Here is an 18309-nt window from a genome sequence, read left to right as displayed (position 1 = left end):
CTCTGTGGTATAAAAACCTTGGCAACCATTGCCAACCAAAATGAAATATCATATTTTGTTCTTGGTAAATGTTTCAAGGCTCTTTTTTCTATTATATGGTCACATTTCATCCTATAATTGCCTTTTATTATTACATGTATGACTTTATACAATTTAATGAATATTTTTTTTACTTTTGAATACTTTGTTACCATAGTAACGTATGTAATAGTTGATTTACCAAACATGTTTATCATGTATTTGAGACATCTGACCTTCAGCTTCAGGAAACAGTCATTGCCAATTGTTTGCTTTGCCACAAATGTTAACTATGGGGCTCTAAACATGTTAAAAATTACCATTTTTCGAACTTTAAGACATGTTGCCATGGTAACTATAAAACATAGCAACCAATTTTTGCCTGATTTCAGTTTAGGGCATCAATGACTTTTATCATAGAGAGTTTGGAGAAATTCTGAGACTATGCGTGCCACAGCTCCTATATAAAATTTCAAATCATTACAGAGAATGGCTCTTAACTATTACCAAAAAAAGAAAGATTCGATAATATATTCTAAAGTAAATTAATTGGCACAGAAAAAGGGCCCTTAAGTATTGATTAAGTGCACTTGTCTTTTAATAGCCAAAATTTACATAAAGACATTAATTTTTTATGCACTAAATTACATCAAATTTAAATGTGAACACATGAAAATCAAAAGTGTTCATTTGCTAAGAGAACTTTTGAAATTTTCACTAGAAAGATGGGGTAGGGCCATAATGGGGGATCAAAGTTTAACATAGAAATATATAGGAAAATCTTTTCAATAACCACTTGGTCAGGAAAGATAAAAGTTATGGGGAAGCATCCTCCGGGAGTGTAGAATCAAGTTTGTTCAAATCACGACCCACGGGGATAGGGCAGGACCAAAACAGAAAATCAAAGCTTTACATAGGAATATGTAGGAGAAATCTTTAAAAATCTTCTTTTGGAGAACAGCAAAGCCAAGATTGGTCATACCGTATAAGTGGAAATTTTAGCGAGACGCAAATTTAGCGATTTGATCTTCAAAAATTTGTATTTTATTTTTAGCAAGATGTAATTTTAGCGATTTAAAAATGCTCACTAAATAAACTATTGCAAATGAAACACAATAAATTTTTTGGCGATATTCAGTTTTAGCGATCTCAACACCCTCGCTAATAATGCCAAAGTTAAATCCTCGCTAAAAATTCTGCTTATACGGTATTTAAATTGAAGTTTCTTCAGGGGGAGGGGGATGTAGGGTTGGGCTACAATAAAAGATCAAAGTTTTTAGCTCTACTGGTCAGAGACCAGAAGAGCTTATGCGATAGTAATGTGTCCGGCGTCCGGCCGTCTATCTGTTTTTCTGTTAACAATTTTTCAAAATGCTACTCCTCCTGCAGTTTTGGTCTGATTTCAATATAACTTGGCACACAAGTAGACTACACTAAGATACATAATTCTGTTTATCGGTTTTTGATTTTGATGAATGGTGTTGCCGTGGTTACTAAAAATAGAAATTTCTTTGAAATTGTTTCAAAATGCTACTCCTCGTACAGTTTTGGTCTGATTTCAGTATTACCTGGCACACAAGTAAATTACACTAGGATACATAATTCTGTATATTGGTTTTTGATTTCGATGAACGGCAAAAACGGTGTTGCGGTGGTTACTAAAAATAGAAATTTCTGTAAAATTGTTTGAGAATGCTACTCCTCCTACAGTTTTGGTCTGAATTCAGTATAAATTGGCACACAAATAGACTACACTAAGATATATAATTCTTTGTATCAGTTTTTGATTTCGCTGAAAAGCAAAAACAGTGTTGCCGTGGTTACTAAAAATAGAAATTTCTTTGAAAAACATTCAAAATGCTACTCCTCCTTCAGTTTTGGTCTGATTTCTATAACTTGGCACACATGTAGACTACACTAAGATACATAATTCTGTGTATCAGTTTTTGATTTCAACAAACCTGTTGCCATGGTTACTAAAAATAGAAATTTCTTTGAAAAACATTCAAAATGCTACTCCTCCTACAGTTTTGGTCTGATTTCAATATAACTTGGCACACTTGTAGACTACACTAAGGTACATAATTCTATATATCAGTTTTTGATTTTGGTGAACGGTGTTGCCGTGGTTACTAAAAATAGAAATTTCTTTGAAAAACATTCAAAATGCTACTCCTCCTACAGTTTTGGTCTGATTTCAAATATAACTTGGAACACAAGTAAACTACACTAAGATACATAATTCTGTATATCGGTTTTTGATTTCATCGAACCTGTTGCCGTGGTTACTAAAAATAAAAATTTCTTTGAAAAACATTCAAAATGCTACTCACCCTACAGTTTTGGTCTGATTTCAATATAACTTGGCACTACACTAAGGTACATAATTCTGTTTATCGGTTTATTGATTTTGATGAATGGTGTTGCCGTGGTTACTAAAAATAGAAATTTCTTTGAAATTGTTTCAAAATGCTACTCCTCGTACAGTTTTGGTCTGATTTCAATATTACGTGGCACACAAGTAGACTACACTAAGATACATAATTCTGTATATCGGTTTTTGATTTCGATGAACGGCAAAAACGGTGCTGCGGTGGTTACTAAAATTAGAAAATTCTTTGAAAAACATTCAAAATGCTACTCCTCCTTCAGTTTTGGTCTGATTTCTATAACTTGTCACACATGTAGACTACACTAAGGTACATAATTCTGTATATCGGTTTTTGATTTTGGTGAACGGTGTTGCCGTGGTTACTAAAAATAGAAATTTCTTTGAAAAACATTCAAAATGCTACTTCTCCTACAGTTTTGGTCTGACTTCAAATATAACTTGGAACACAAGTAGACTACACTAAGATACCTAATTCTGTATATCGGTTTTTGATTTCAACGAACCTGTTGCCATGGTTACTAAAAATAGAAATTTCTTTGAAAAACATTCAAAATGCTACTCCTCCTACAGTTTTGGTCTGACTTCAGTATAAATTGGCACACAAATAGACTACACTAAGATATATAATACTTTGTATCAGTTTTTGATTTCACTGAACAGCAAAAACAGTGTTGCCGTGGTTACTAAAAATAGAAAATTCTTTGAAAAACATTCAAAATGCTACTCCTCCTACAGTTTTGGTCTGATTTCTATAACTTGGCACACATGTAGACTACACTAAGGTACATAATTCTGTATATCGGTTTTTGATTTTGGTGAACGGTGTTGCCATGGTTACTAAAAATAGAAATTTCTTTGAAAAACATTCAAAATGCTACTTCTCCTACAGTTTTGGTCTGATTTCAAATATAACTTGGAACACAAGTAGACTACACTAAGATACATAATTCTGTATATCGATTTTTGATTTCAATGAACCTGTTGCCATGGTTACTAAAAATAGAAATTTCTTTGAAAAACATTCAAAATGCTACTCCTCCTACAGTTTTGGTCTTAGCTGATTTCAATATTGTTTGGCACACAAGTAGACTACACTAAGATACATAATCAGTTTTATGATTTTGATCTGATGATTGATGTTGCCATAGTAATTTAAATTGAAAATTCTGTAAAATTTTCTTAAAAGCTACTCCTACAGTTGTAATCTTATTGCAGTCTTGCCACAAAAAGAGACTTAATCAAGGATCATTATTCTACTTGTTGCTTTTGTGAAGTTTTAATTAAGTCCCAACTGCTATCTTTACTCTTCCTTTATTAGAAGTACAAAGCAGTAGAGCTACAGTCTTGAAAGAGACTTCTGGTTGTAATATACCACACAGATAACAAAGTATGGGTTAGGTGTAAAATAATAAAAAAGGAACCACGGCATTATGCTAAAGTCCAAACATTCTTTCATGTGCTAATACATATTGATGTAAGCATCAACATTTATTGACCTTGACCTTTGACTTTAACACATTTATTTTAAATTAGCGTTTAGCTCAATTTGACATAAACCATACAAATAGTTTTGCAAACTTTATATGGTGATACGTATTTGTGAGAACTATTCATCTGCATGAGAAATGTTTGATATTGACCTTTCCTATGACCTTGACCTTTACTTTGACCTTTTTGATCTCACTTTTCCTAAATTTGCATTTTGCTTAGTTTTAAAGAAACTATTTAAGATATATTTATGTAAGCTTATGCACTTATTCATTATTTGGTGAGAATTTATCATCTGATAGCCAACTTTTTAGATTTCAATTTCAATATGGGAGTTTCGAGATTGTAACTCTCCTACAACAGAGGTGCAAAAAGTATCCATTTCAGCATGGAGGTGGGACAGGTTGCTTCTGTATACAAACATGCATAAATAAATGAACGTAAAATTTATTTTAAATTTATAGAAAGATAATAATGTTAAACAGTGATGCATTTGATGATTTTATTAAGCTCAACTTTGCATATATACAAATTTAACGTTGTAGTCTTTATAAAAAGTAACCAATTTACTTAATTGTACAAACATTTTCTAAAAAGTCAATGGTTTTTTGAAGTTAAAATAAGGAAAAAAATCAATGTGTAATTTAGATTTTTCGACATGCAATGATCGAATGCATGTGTACTGTATTTATTAGGAATCCATATCTCTCCCTTTGTCTGAAAAGTTTCACATCCACTCAGGGATCGACACTAACTTGAAAACCATAGTTGTCAGCAGGGGTAGCCATTTCTAATTTCTACTAGCCCTGTTCATGTATTACTTGTCCAACAGCCAAAGATTGGTGACCGAGTCGTGAAGCGACGAGGGGGGTAGGTGTGGGAGGGGATTTCCCCCTCCTGCTGGTGGGGGTATGGGGGGCCTCCCCTGGGAAATTTTGAAAATGAAGATGCAAAATCCTGCATTCTGGCTTTGGTAAAAATACTCTATGATTGTACCTAGGACAGTTTCTCTATTCGAAAAATTCCATATTTATAATCATTTAGGGTATTTCGAATCACCTTTAAAGTTTACATTTTGATTTACAAAAATAATAATTATGATGATAAAACAGGTTTGAAAATAGATGTAACAATTACCAGGTATATTGTGTGTAAATTATAATTATTTTCTTGCTCTTGGTGAGTAATTGGTAAAATTTACTGTAGCCCTGCAGGGCAAGTTTAAAGACATGTTTGGTAGCCCGACCTCAGTATTCAGTTGTCCCGGGCCAGCGGGCTAGCATTAGTGTCGAACCCTGCCACTGCAGAGTTTCCGAAAACCAAATTTTTCTATCAGTCATTCGGACTGATGACTTAATGTGTTCTATCAGTCCGAAACATATTCTATCAGTCCGAATAAATTTTAAAATATACAGTGTATTTCTCATGTCAGATGTAATTCAAAGAAAATGGCATTGAATATTTTAAAAAAATTGTGGCTCACAAACACTGATTGTGATACCAGGAATATAAAATGCAACTATATTACAGTACCGACCAGACCCAACCTGACACCCAAGCAGTCCCAGAAAGCAGTCCCCGGGACTGCTTTGGGACCGCTCTGGGACTGCTGTGGGACTGCTATGGGACCGCTGTGGGACTGCTCTGGGACCGCTGTGGGACTGCTCTGGGACTGCTCTAAAAAGCAGACCCAGCAGTCCCAGCAGTCCCAGCTGTCCCTGGGACTGCTTTCTGGGACTGCTTTGTTCACTCATGTGTGAAAAAAGGTTCTGAGTGACATGACATGATAGCTCCGCCCCTTTGTGTATTCTGAATTTGCAGGTCCCCTGTTGTTTTGTTTACTTGCAGCAGAGATGAGTTTAAACTGTTTAAAAAGCAAGGATTTCTTACAATCTTTTAATAAGTAGAGATTATTATAGTTAATTAATATTTACTTAAATTGTATATTTATATGTAGTTTAGAATAAACTTTTAAAAAATAAACTTGTTAAATAAGGAAGTCAGGAGAAGAATAATTTTTTCCCTAAATATAAGATAAGGTTTATGAGAAAAAAATATCTACATGTAGGCCTTTTTATTACGGGGGTATTAAATGTAAAATTAAATACTAAAAATTTGCATTTGTACTATTTAAAAATAATTATTACAGTTAGATATAAGATTTTTAATTAAAAAGGTATATGTTTTTAACCCTCAAATATAAAATCTCACACTTTATTAAATTACCATGAAATAAAATTAATGCTTCCATTAATTCTTCCGTAACATAAACAATGTGGAAAATCACTGGGGAAATTATTAATGAATTACCGGTAGTTTTTGATTTATAAACAAGTTATTAAGAAGTACATCAACTTCAAAAATAAACAGTTGAAAATTCCGGGAATTGTGATTTAATTCTTTTTTGTTTTGCGCCTGTTTACACCGCTGATTAATGTGTATAAAAATGGTATCAACACCCGCGATTTCAATCGCCTATGGGAAGAAAATCAATGCATGTTATTTGGGTATACATATCAGCGTTTCACATCATTTAACATGCTGGTAAACAATGACCCTAATTTCAATCTATGTAATGCAAAAATAAAATTGATAAATGAAATGTGTATGACTTTCTTTCAGGAATAATTAATTTTGAACATAATCTGAGGGCTCCATTCGGGTGATTTACAGATATACACTCTAACATTTACAAAAAAGCACTTAAAACTTAAAGCACAATATTATAGAGACAGAGAAATTTAAAATAATTAAATTGACATGTCAGTAAAAATAATCATTACTGAAAATTAATACTTTGCAAAATCAACAAAGAATTTTTTTTGAAAATCCCCATTACTTAAGAAAATTTATTAGAGTATCCCGATGATATGGAAATTGGCCATATAACGATAAGAGCTATTTAAAGCTAATTCTGGTGTAAAATAATTAATTCACGTTTAATTTTCTGTCTAGAAAATAAATATGGGAAGCAATATCAATTACAGAAAATAAAGAAATCGTATTATTAATATACCAGATAATTGTGATTTATTTTAATTAATAAATAATAAATTTTAATTAATTTTAATTCAGGACTGCTCTGGTGTAATATTCATGTTCAGTTTAATTTCATATATGTACGTGTGAAAGCCTTTTTCATTCAATTAATATTATTTCAATTTTGTTCCCATGCGCGTACTCTTCATTAATGACCTTCGCACACATGAAAGGATTCCAGGCATACTACCCAGAATCAAATTCTACAGCCTTTTATAGTTCCATTGTTAATTGGGAATCTCATTTCTGAGTTAGCTCTGCCCATTAAATAAATAAACCCCGCCCTCTGGGACTGCTGGGACTGCTTTCTGGGACTGCTGGGACTGCTCTCTGGGACCGCTGGGACTGCTGGGACTGCTGTGGGACTGCTATGGGACCGCTGTGGGACTGCTCTGGGACTGCTGTGGGACTGCTTTAGCAGTCCCAGAAAGCAGTCCCCGGGACTGCTCTGGGACTGCTTTGTGTCAGGTTGGGTCTGGTCGGTACTGTAATTCAAACATGGCACCAGGTCACACAGGCTTGTGGCAGCAATAAAGTCACTAGCCCCAAGTAAATGTTGGGGGAAAGAAACAACTAATTACAAAAAAGTTAATTTTTGGAAAAGAAATCTTCTCAAGGTTTCTAGAATTCTTTTTAAAATTTAAAGTTTAATTCTCACTTGTAAATTTGAATCATATATAAATAGCAGTAGAAATTCAAAATAAAAGTAAATTTTAAAAAATTATCTTTACGTTTTCTCAGTGGGCATTGCACCTCATGACCTATATACTGCATGTGTTTACCAATAACAGAGGAATGGAGGAAATTCGAATTAGGAAAAAACGATCCTTTTTGGAAGTAAATAAGTGAAGCAGAACTGCAAAATGGATAAGATAATGGATATTTACGAAGAATAGGAGTTTGCTGCATTGAAATTTTTCATTTATGAAGATATTGCAATAGATTAGAGTACAATAAATTAATCAGGACAAGCCCTCACCACAATCGGTCACACGGACCGATACTGTGGTGAATTTCATCGAACATTTTGATTTTCTATCGGTTTTGCCGGTAGGACCGATAGTTTTCGGAAACTCTGCACTGACATTTTCTTTTTTGTTACAATTTTTTTTGCTTAAAATATGATGCCTTTGCATTAATTCAGTTATTCTCGAGTTGTAGAGTGTATCCTGACAATCATGTAGCTATGATAAACCAGTATATTGATGATGCAATGTATCCAATATATAAATATCTGTTGCACCTGTCTAATTACGCGGCAACAAAACCCCCCTCTTCAATGAAATAGCGCACCAAGGGAGATACATCTCGAAAGTTGCGTATTGAAAAGAAGCTATTCAATTTAAGATATTCTCATCAAATTTCATACACTAATACAGATTTTCCTGTTGCATTACAAATATACCCTCGCTGGGGCATTCATATCCTATGGACATATTTCTTGTTTCTTGAAAATTATTTAGAATTATATATAAGGTTAACAAAAATACAAAATTTATTATGGCTGACCACATATATTAAACAGAACAGCCTTTTGAACATGTATACCCCCATAATGGGTATATCAGATTAAAAATTCTTCGCAAAATTTTGAAAAAGTTAAGTGTAAGAAGATGAGTCTTAAAATCAATAGATCTCAAGTTGGTTTTTAATGAAAAAAAAATTAATGAAGCTTTAGTTCCAGAAAGCAATTAAAGAATTTTGTGTCTTTGTGTGTATAAAATTATTTAAAAATCCATTGGACAGTGTGCATAGTGTTAATTACCATAAATAATGTATATAAGATGCTTTGTATGTGCAATGAAACTATAATAAACAAATACCTACTGTCATAACTTGTTTTGTTATTAACCATCTAAAAAGATTAATTTAATAGACAAGTGATAACTAGAATTTCATATCAGTGTAATGCAATTAAAACCGGATTTGTAAAAGTATGGACCTTCCTTAATTGTTGCTATTTTGGATTTCTTCTATGTTATGGTATTAAAGATAGAGACTTACAGAAAAGGAACATTCTGAAAAGTTATTTAAAATAAGTTTAAAGGTTTTACTTTGTTATCAAGGGTAAATTTCAAGATTTATGGTAAGTGATTTAAATTATGCAAATTATAAAGAGAGATTGGAATGTCTTGCAAGATTCGACTAGTTGCAAATCTGTGTTATTTATGTCTCTGAATATATTAAGAATACATAATCAAAAAAATTTACAGGTAATAATGCCATCTAGTTTTCCTTAATGAATTTACAGGAAATAAAATCAAAAGATTTGCAAATATAATTGATTCCACTAGGTAAGTATGCATGCATGTAAAATTATTCAAATATCGGTACATGTATTGCATTTTATTAGTACAATATTTATTTTTCTTCTGTTTTAATTCAGCTCTACTCCAAGTAAAATGATAATATCATGACAATATCATATCTTTGTCAGGTATTTTTTTTTCATCAATTACTTTGTTGTGTGTTCTCCTTTTTACAGGTATGTCCATGATGAGGAAAGCCCAGGATGTCAAATCATATTTCAAAACAACAGATTTTCAAGGCAAGACATTTAAGAGTTTTAAGATTTATGTTTGTAAACTATTCAGGCCTTGGAGATAAGTGAGAATGAATATATATTTTTATTACTTTGACAGAAAATACCGACCTGAGATTGAGAAATTTATAGCACAGCTGATGGAGAGAGATGCTTGTGATTCAGAAGTTCTGCCTGATGTAAAATTGAAGGTAAAATATTCTGAGATGAGTGTGAATTTATGTTTTACTTAGCTCATTGAACCCAAGTGCCTTCTATATCTAAGATAAGCACCAGCAGTGATTTTCAGCTTGTGCCTCAGACAAATTTTTATCAGGCTTCCTGCTTTTGATGGAACATCAAAAAACAAAAAAACAGTACAGTCAATACTCCTTTATTTAAGGACATAGGCAATGTACCTTTCCTTTTGATAATTTTTCATGGTATTTCTTAATTTAAGATTATAGTGTCAATAGCATATTAAGATGTTCATAGACCAGAAATCAGCAAGCATTAAGGGTTTTTTTTGTTTGAAAGTCATCAATTGATGAAAATTCTTGGATGATTCAAAGAAAAATATATAAAAATTACTAAACATATTTCTAGATGTTTTTTTTCTAAAATCCAAACTTGTTTTGGAAGAAGTGTACAACACCATATATAGACATTTACAGTCCCTGAAACGTTCTACTTTCCCACCTGAACTATGAACGAACACTTAGCAAACGGTGAGTGAATGATGTGCGAACGCTGAACACAACTTGGTGAACGATGTGTGAATGGTGAACGGTGAGTGAACGCAAAACGCGAAAGGAGCCCGAATGCGAGCGCAAAGTGAATGGTGAACGAATGGTGAACGCAAGATGAATGATTTATTCGGAATGCATCCGATCTTTTCCTTGCATTGAAATTATTCTATTATTCTATAATTCTAATTTCAGGTGCTTTGATATAAATAAACAATAGATAAATAAATAATTAAAAATAATAATAAAAACAGTTTTTTTTGTGCACATACCTATGTTTTAAAGCGATATTTAAATAATATAATTTTAATTGCCGTAAAACATGTGTATTTGTTACCAAACGCATGTAATCTTAATGTAAATTTATCTACTTATATAGTAAATATGCTTATTTTTTTAGCTAATAAAATAATGTGGACTTTAGAAGATAAAACTATTACTTATAGAATGAATTAATTACATTGTACCCAGTTGAAACAACCATACATGTATTTCCGTGCCAAGGTGATTCTGAGTAAAATAATGGATTTTTTTCTTTTAAATTCACAATTGTCTATTGACGCTTTGCATAAAAACACTCGTATTTTAAAAATCTAATGCAAAATATCCCATATTCATGCGTCATTTTTATTCTTTGATATGATGATTATTTTATTATTTTAACTTCTACATCTATGGCCGTGATTATACTCAGACAAGATGATGGAAAGAGGCATTCAAATTATTTGTAATAGATTAAATTTTCAAAACTAAATAAATAATGTGCTGTCATAGTTTTTATTGAACAGAGAAATGTACGAGAGAGAGAGTGAGTGAGAGAGAGAGATACCCCCCTCCATTCTCAGATATCTATTGTATCAAAATAAAGATTCTATTTTTTCCCTAAATATTTCAAGCAGTAAAAGTAATCAAATTTTTAAGATTAACAAATCCATTTAACAGTATCGTAATTTTCGGATAATAGGTCGATGGGGTATATAGGTCGGAAGGCTTATTTTCAGCCTTAATTTTTGAAAAATCCTAAGATAGGACGAACTTACTATATAGGACGAGACTTTGTTTCCCGTTTTCTAAAGATTCTTACGCAGATACAACGTATCAGAACAAGTAAACCTCTAAAATTACCGGGGTAATTCCGTGACATGAACGTATCAAGAAAATAAACGGGTATTTTAATGAGTACAGCATTTAAATAAAGTTTTTAAAAAAATGTACTTAGTTAAAACTTCTTTGAATTGTGTTACTACTTATTTTTCTCCAACTTGCCTGTTCAATGCCTCCGTAGTTTCATACTGTTGTTAAACCACAGGCATAAATAACACGTAAATACGTTCTTATTTTACAGCTAGAATTCGGGAAATACCCGAGATCAAAGAATAATAATTCTGATTTCAGAACAACTTGGACACATTCCTAATATATTTTATGCAGACATTATTTACCGGTGGACGACAATTGCTTCGATGTCCACCATTTTCATTTTTGTTCTTCAGGGATTTGCTAAAACCCGCAAACGACCATTGAATGTATATATAAAGCAACAGTAAAGAATTGAAATAATTAATATTACCACACTATAAGTTTAATTTATAAATTTAATTGAGAGTACTGGTACTTCCACAATTTGACAGTCATTATGAATTTCATGGCTTTGTTTGTTCAATGATGTGTAACACATATACCCTATAACGGCATGTGGATTTGCTAATCATGCCCTGCGGGTATTAAACCAACACAGGTGTTAAAACCTTTGCGTGTACACACAGTGTAAATCCTTTTATCTGTCAGACAATTAAAATTCTGTTAGAAGCCAATCTTTGTATAGCGGTAATTCAGTGTACTTCTTGTGTACAAAGAAGCTTTTCCATATTTCAAATTTTGATACGGTTGCGGTTTTACTTTTAGTAAACGGTAGCGACTTCCTAACTTCACAAGATGGCTACCTTATGATGGCAATGGATAACACGTTGAGGAATTATTTACTTGATGAAGCACAGTTTTTTCCTTTGTCATCAACGGATATTTGATGGAATTTATTTTGTAAGAAAGCTATAGAATAAATATTTTATTGTTTACCTGGGCATTAATTTTTCTGTGTAAAATAATGAAAAAAGTTATGAAAGTGGCACAGATTTGCTTTGAAATTGATGTAAATTTTATTGATTTTGGGGCATTTTTCGTAAACTTGAGCCTTTGAAAGGTGGAATTCGTATATTGGGCGACCCCAGTGGTTCTGAGAAAAAAAGTATCGACCTATTATCCGAAAATTACGGTAATCATCGGCTTTTATTTTCCATCTTCAACTTCACACAGTTCACAAGAAGTCCACGTCCTTGTCCTGTCAGTCAAAATAATTCAGCACAGTGGAGGTGTGGAAATCTCGTTTCACAGAGCATGCCAAAGGCAAAGTGTCACTAAGTATTTCCAAGAAGTTTTAATATTTTTCCCTATCATTTCTAGATCTGATTTTTGCATTCCTGCAGAAAAGAAATAAATTAAAAATAATGGGAATATATACTTGGAAGGATTAAGTTTGAAATTGAATTTGAAACATATTCCCTGTCAATTTAAAATACTACTGTCGGCACATGTATATTTTGAAATACTGTAGATCACTATATTTTCGCGGCACCTTATTTTCGCGAATTAGCTATGTGGTATTTATAAGCGAGACAAAATTTTAGCGAGTTGTGGTTTCTGTTTTATATAAATATTACAAATATAAGTGAGAATAAAATTTTCGCGAGCGGACAGACTCACGTAATTACATGAAAATAAAGTTCTCGTGAACAAAAAGTGTTTTACAGTACTATTGTTTAATGACTGATGTTCATTTTAAGACTGATTTTCTTGTGTTACAATACACATTAAATGTCAATTAAAATATTCTGGTCTGGATATACTAACTAAGAATTTGATATCGGGAGAAAAGGCGCCGGGGGCTCTTAATTATACTGAATATATATTTAGATAGATATATTTAGATATATTTAGATATATATATATAGATATATTTAGGTACGATGAATGAAGGAATTTTCCCTCTCTAATAATAAACTTAACGTAAAGTACAAAATATTCTAATGTATAACATTTTAAACAGTTGGTCTTTCCTAAAATTTAAAATCACGCTATTAATTTAATTAGCTCTAGAGATATTTAATTAACTGAATGTCAGCAGTACTGTTCATAATTCTCAGACCTACATGTAGTTCTAATATGTTTTCGTGCATTTTTTTTTAAAATGCGGGTTAGAAATATTTTTTTTGTGTTTTCTTTTCTTGTAAAAGACTTGGATTATTATCCATCCATTAATGATTTGTCGTCTTTTGCGTAACAACAAGATGTCACCATGCGTGAAGCATTTGTGCATTTCCCTTTTTTTGAATTTAATATTTTAGCATCGTTCTACATACATGTAGGTACTTAGTGTATTATTTTCCAGGTAAATTTCACGGATAAATTAACAGCTAAATTATAATAATAGAAATATATAAATATCATAGATAATTTTTGCAATGAAATAATTATTCTTCAAACACGATATCTTAGTTATTTAATTAAAAAACGTGTAAATCCTAACCATCAATAAGATAAGTCCTTTCACTTCGGAGTTCCGAATGACAATGAAGACTGAAGGATAGGTGAACGGTGAATGCAAGGTGAACGCAAAGTAAACAGAACGAAGAACGAATGCTGAACGTTTTGTGAACGGTGAATGCAAGTGGACGGTGAACGCAAAACTGTGAACGGAGAGCAAACGGTGAACACATGCTGAACGAACGGAAAAATGGGAAAGTAGAACGTTTCAGGGACTGTAAATATATTTTCATTCCCAAGTAACTATAAGCCCTAACTGAACCAAACTTGCATGGATGATGCATCTAGGGATAAACACAACCAGACTTGCTTCAGATCTGGATCTGACCTATATTTTCATTCCCAAGTAACTATAAGCTCTACCTGAACCAAACTTGCATGGATGATGCATCTAGGGATAGACACTACCAGACTTGCTTCAGATGCTGGATCTGACCTATATTTTCATTCCCAAGTAACTATAAGCCCTACCTGAACCAAACTTGCATGGATGATGCATCTAGGGATGGACACTACCAGACTTGCTTCAGATGCTTTATCTGACCTATATTTTCCAAGCAAGAGACCAGGTTAAAGTTTTGGAAACAGATCTATCCCAGTGAATTTGAAGTTCTTGATATCTACAGTATTAACAAAGTTTTGAATATTTGTTCACACTATGCATGTTTTTTTCACGCTACATGTGTAGAAATGTGTATATGCCACGTAAGGGGTTAAAAACAACTTTCAAGAATATTGTTGTTGGGATAAATACTAAATATGATGTGAGATTTGTATTTAACTTACACTGATAACATTCGTCGAGGTGAGCTTCGTAATCTTTGATTACCTATGTTTTATTAAAGACATCATTTCTAGACATTTTTATCAATTTTCATATGTTGATACATACTGATGAAAGATGTGCAACTGCATCAACATTTCTGACCTTGACCTTTCCTTTGACCTTGACTTCACTTTTCCTAAATCAGTGTCAAACTTGCTGATACATACTGATGTAAGCAATTCAACTGCATCAACAATTTTGACCTTGACCTTTTATTTGACCTTGACTTCACTTTTATCAAATTGTGTATAAGTCAGTCTTTAATTAAAGACATCATTTCTTGATATTTTTAACTTCTTATGTTGATACATTTTGATGAGAGATATGCAACTGCATCAACATTTTTGACCTTGACCTTTGCTTTAACATTGACCTCACTTTTCCTAAATTAGTGTCAAACGTCATAAGCTGATAGATATTGAGGTAAGCATTTCAAGTGTTTCATCATTTTTTACCTTTTCCTTTCATTTGACCTTGACCTAACTTTTATCCATTTTTGTTCAAGTCGGTTTTAAAAAAACATTTATAATTATATTTTCAGCTTCATTTGCTGATACTTACTGATGAGAGCTTTTAAACTGAATCAACAGTTTTTGACCTTGGTATTTCCTTTGACCTTAACCTCATTTAATGAAATTAGTGTCAATCTTCATATGCTGATACATACTAATGTAAACAATTCAACTGCATCACTATTCAAGATATTCTGATCAAATTTTGTACACATACAAATTTTCATGTTGCTTTACTAATATATCCTCGGTGGGGCATTCATGTCCTATGGACATATTTCTAGTTTAACGGGTAATTCAGATATCCGGATGCTTCACATATCCGAACAATTGACTAGGAACCAAAGCGTCCGGTTAAATGAGGCTCCACTGTATACCACTGGGCCAGGAAAGCTGAAACTTACATGGAAGCATTCTTAGGTAGTGTAGATTTTAAATTGATAAACCATGACCTCCAGGGGTAGGGCGGGGCCACAATAGGGAATCCAAGTTTTACATTTATATTTATCCTAATTTTTATTTAAAAATCTTCATCTCAAGAATCAAAAAGCCAAGAAAGCTGAAACTTTTGTGGAAGCATCCTCGGGCAGTAAAGATTTAAAATTGTTAAAATCATGACCCCTGGGGGAAGGGCAGGGCAATAATAGGGAATCCAAGTTTTACATAGAATGAAATATATATGAAAAATCTTTAAAAATCTTCTTCTCAAGAACCACTGGGCCAGGATAGCTGAAACTTATGTGGAAGCATCCTTCAGTAGTGTAGATTTTAAACTGATAAAATCATGACCGCCGAGGGTAGGGCGGGGCCACAATAGGGAATCCAAGTTTTACTTAGAAATAGATATGAAAAATCTTAAAAAATCTTATTTTCAAGAAACACAGGGCCAGGAAACTTATGGAAGCACCCTAGGGTAGTGTAGATTCGAAAGTATTAAAAATCATGACAGGGGAGAAGGGTAGGGGACCACAATAGGTATAACAAGAGGGGAAGTCTGGTCAAGAACTGCATCACCCAAGTTTTTCAGGTGAGCGATCAGTGGCCCATGGGCCTCTTGTTTTTGTCATAAAAAAATGAATCTTCAAGCACGGTAACTTAGTAATTAAATTAAAAAATGTGTACGTGTAAATCCTTACCATCAAAAAGGTAAGTCCTTTCACTTCGGAGTTCCAAATGACAATAAAGACTGAACGATAAGTAAACGCTGAACGCAAGCTGAACACAAAGTAAACGGAATGAAGAGCGAACGGTGAACGCGAGCGCATGGTGTACAGTGAGCGCAAAACTGTGAACGGAGAGCAAATGGTGAATGCACGCTGAACGAACGGTGAATGCATGCTGAAGGAGCGGTGAGCGAATGGAAGAATGGGAAAGTAGAATGTTTCAGGGACTGTAATAAAGTCAAAGTCAACCTTTTACATAAAAATAAAGTTTAATCATAACTGGCGACCTTTCTGACATTAGGATTTCAAACTTGGAACAAGTAAAGACAACATTAAGACTAAATGCACTGCATCAAAATGTTTCACCTTGCTGGCTTTCTTCATGCAAGGTCAAATCGAGAAAAACAAGACCAGACCATAAATTATAAGATCCTTTTGACTTATGCCCTGTTCACACGGATAGTTTAATTCGCAGTAAATTTAGGCGAAGTAAACTAATGCGAATCAAACTAATGTGAATTAAATTGCGTTCACACGACAGCTAATACGAAGTAAACTCATGTGAATTAAAATTTTACTTCTGCAGCCTGGCATCAGCACGGCTATTATGATGTCATTTGCAAATCATGTCACCTTATGCAGAAGCAGATCCATTTGACATAATGGAAAAGTGTATGTATACACATTTTAATGAAAAACAAAATATTCCGTAGTTTTTCACTCAAAAATAGCACAAGTACCTATAGCTGACCACCGATAAGTGGAATTTTACTAAATTTTGCCATTACGCATGCATCAAAATTTAATTCGAATTAGCTTCGCTTAGCATTCACATGGAGCTAATGCGAAGTAATTTAATGCGCAGTAAACTAATTTGAATTAAACTAATTCACATTAAATTCTCTGTGTGAACGCTAAGTGAAGCTAATTCGCAGTAACTTTACGTTTAATTCGAATTAAACTCGTCGTGTGAACAGGGCATTAAAGACTTGAAAGATGCACTGCATTAGTATTTTTGGCCCTGATTGTAAAATTGCACTTGTTAATTTGATAAAGAAGGGACCCACTAATTTTACATATTTTATCATTTTTGGATTTTTTTTTCAGGCATCAACTCCATCCTGTGTTGATATCAATGAAAAATTAGATGCAACAATGAGAACTTCTGAAATGTGGGAGGCTCATGCAGTGAGTTTGGTTCTAAACCCCTTAAAGCTAAATAAGACTCCTAAACAAATTAATTGGCCTATTCCCAAGACGAAGCTCAAAATATAAAAATTTTCCATACAGAAAAATTTATTAAATACAAACTTCAGTTTTAACTTCAATTTAACTTTTTGCAAAAATTAGCTCAGAAAATGAAAAGTGAAAAAATGAAAAGAAAATGCAGAATAAATGTGAAATAGAGGCAATTAAATTGTAATGGTCAGTGTTGTATATTGCAGATTATTGGTGCTGATCAGTTTTACAGAGAGTGTATTGTGGACAAAATGGGTTTCCAGCTGACAGGATATGACACAGCTCTGGCGTATGGCTGGGAAATTCCTGTGTATCCTTATGATTTCTATACAGTAAAACACAGTAATAGCAGTGATTTTTATTCCATATTGTATTCATGCAGGCATGAAATGAACTTATGCAATATAACAAAGTACATTAATAATAAACCTCAAAAGGCATTTTGCTGTAAGCATGTTTTACTGCATACAATAGGAACTAGTGCAGATGTGTATGAACAATGCAGATGGTAAAGCAGCAAAGCTAAAGTGGTAATTCAAAATTAAGTTATAATTTTCAATAACAACTGTTGAATATTAAGATTCATTAATGCATTGTTTAAGTCTCCAAGTACATGTATATATAAAAATTATCTAAAAAGAAAATTTCGTTTTCTTGAATTATTATTAGATATGAACAGATTTTTCTGGATGCCTTGCCAGCAGATGAAAAACCTCTAAAACCTGAAAAGTATGTAAACCCTCTAAATCCAAGCAAATCCAAGTG

At 32.9% G+C, this 18309-nt stretch overlaps 1 protein-coding gene across 1 annotated transcript in view; it reads left to right on the top strand.

The window, feature by feature from the left end:
* The window catches only part of LOC134231705 (zinc finger CCHC domain-containing protein 8-like), a gene marked incomplete at its 3' end in the record, with an annotated part of 45732 nt that extends 27658 nt beyond the window's left edge, over nt 1-18074 (top strand). The window contains exons 2-7 of the mRNA XM_062713678.1: nt 9189-9231; nt 9423-9485; nt 9580-9670; nt 17413-17493; nt 17751-17876; nt 18019-18074. Of these exons, the coding sequence (XP_062569662.1) occupies nt 9189-9231; nt 9423-9485; nt 9580-9670; nt 17413-17493; nt 17751-17876; nt 18019-18074 (460 nt within the window). The remainder of the gene's footprint in view (nt 1-9188; nt 9232-9422; nt 9486-9579; nt 9671-17412; nt 17494-17750; nt 17877-18018) is intronic.
* Between the last annotated feature and the right edge of the window lie 235 nt (nt 18075-18309).

This window comes from Saccostrea cucullata, unplaced genomic scaffold, assembly GCF_032062105.1.
Source record: "Saccostrea cucullata isolate Sc308-1 unplaced genomic scaffold, CSIRO_AGI_Scuc_v1 ctg4566, whole genome shotgun sequence".
Classification (NCBI taxonomy): domain Eukaryota; kingdom Metazoa; phylum Mollusca; class Bivalvia; order Ostreida; family Ostreidae; genus Saccostrea; species Saccostrea cuccullata.
Note: the sequence above shows the minus strand (reverse complement) of the source record. Positions and strands in the feature narration are given on the sequence as shown.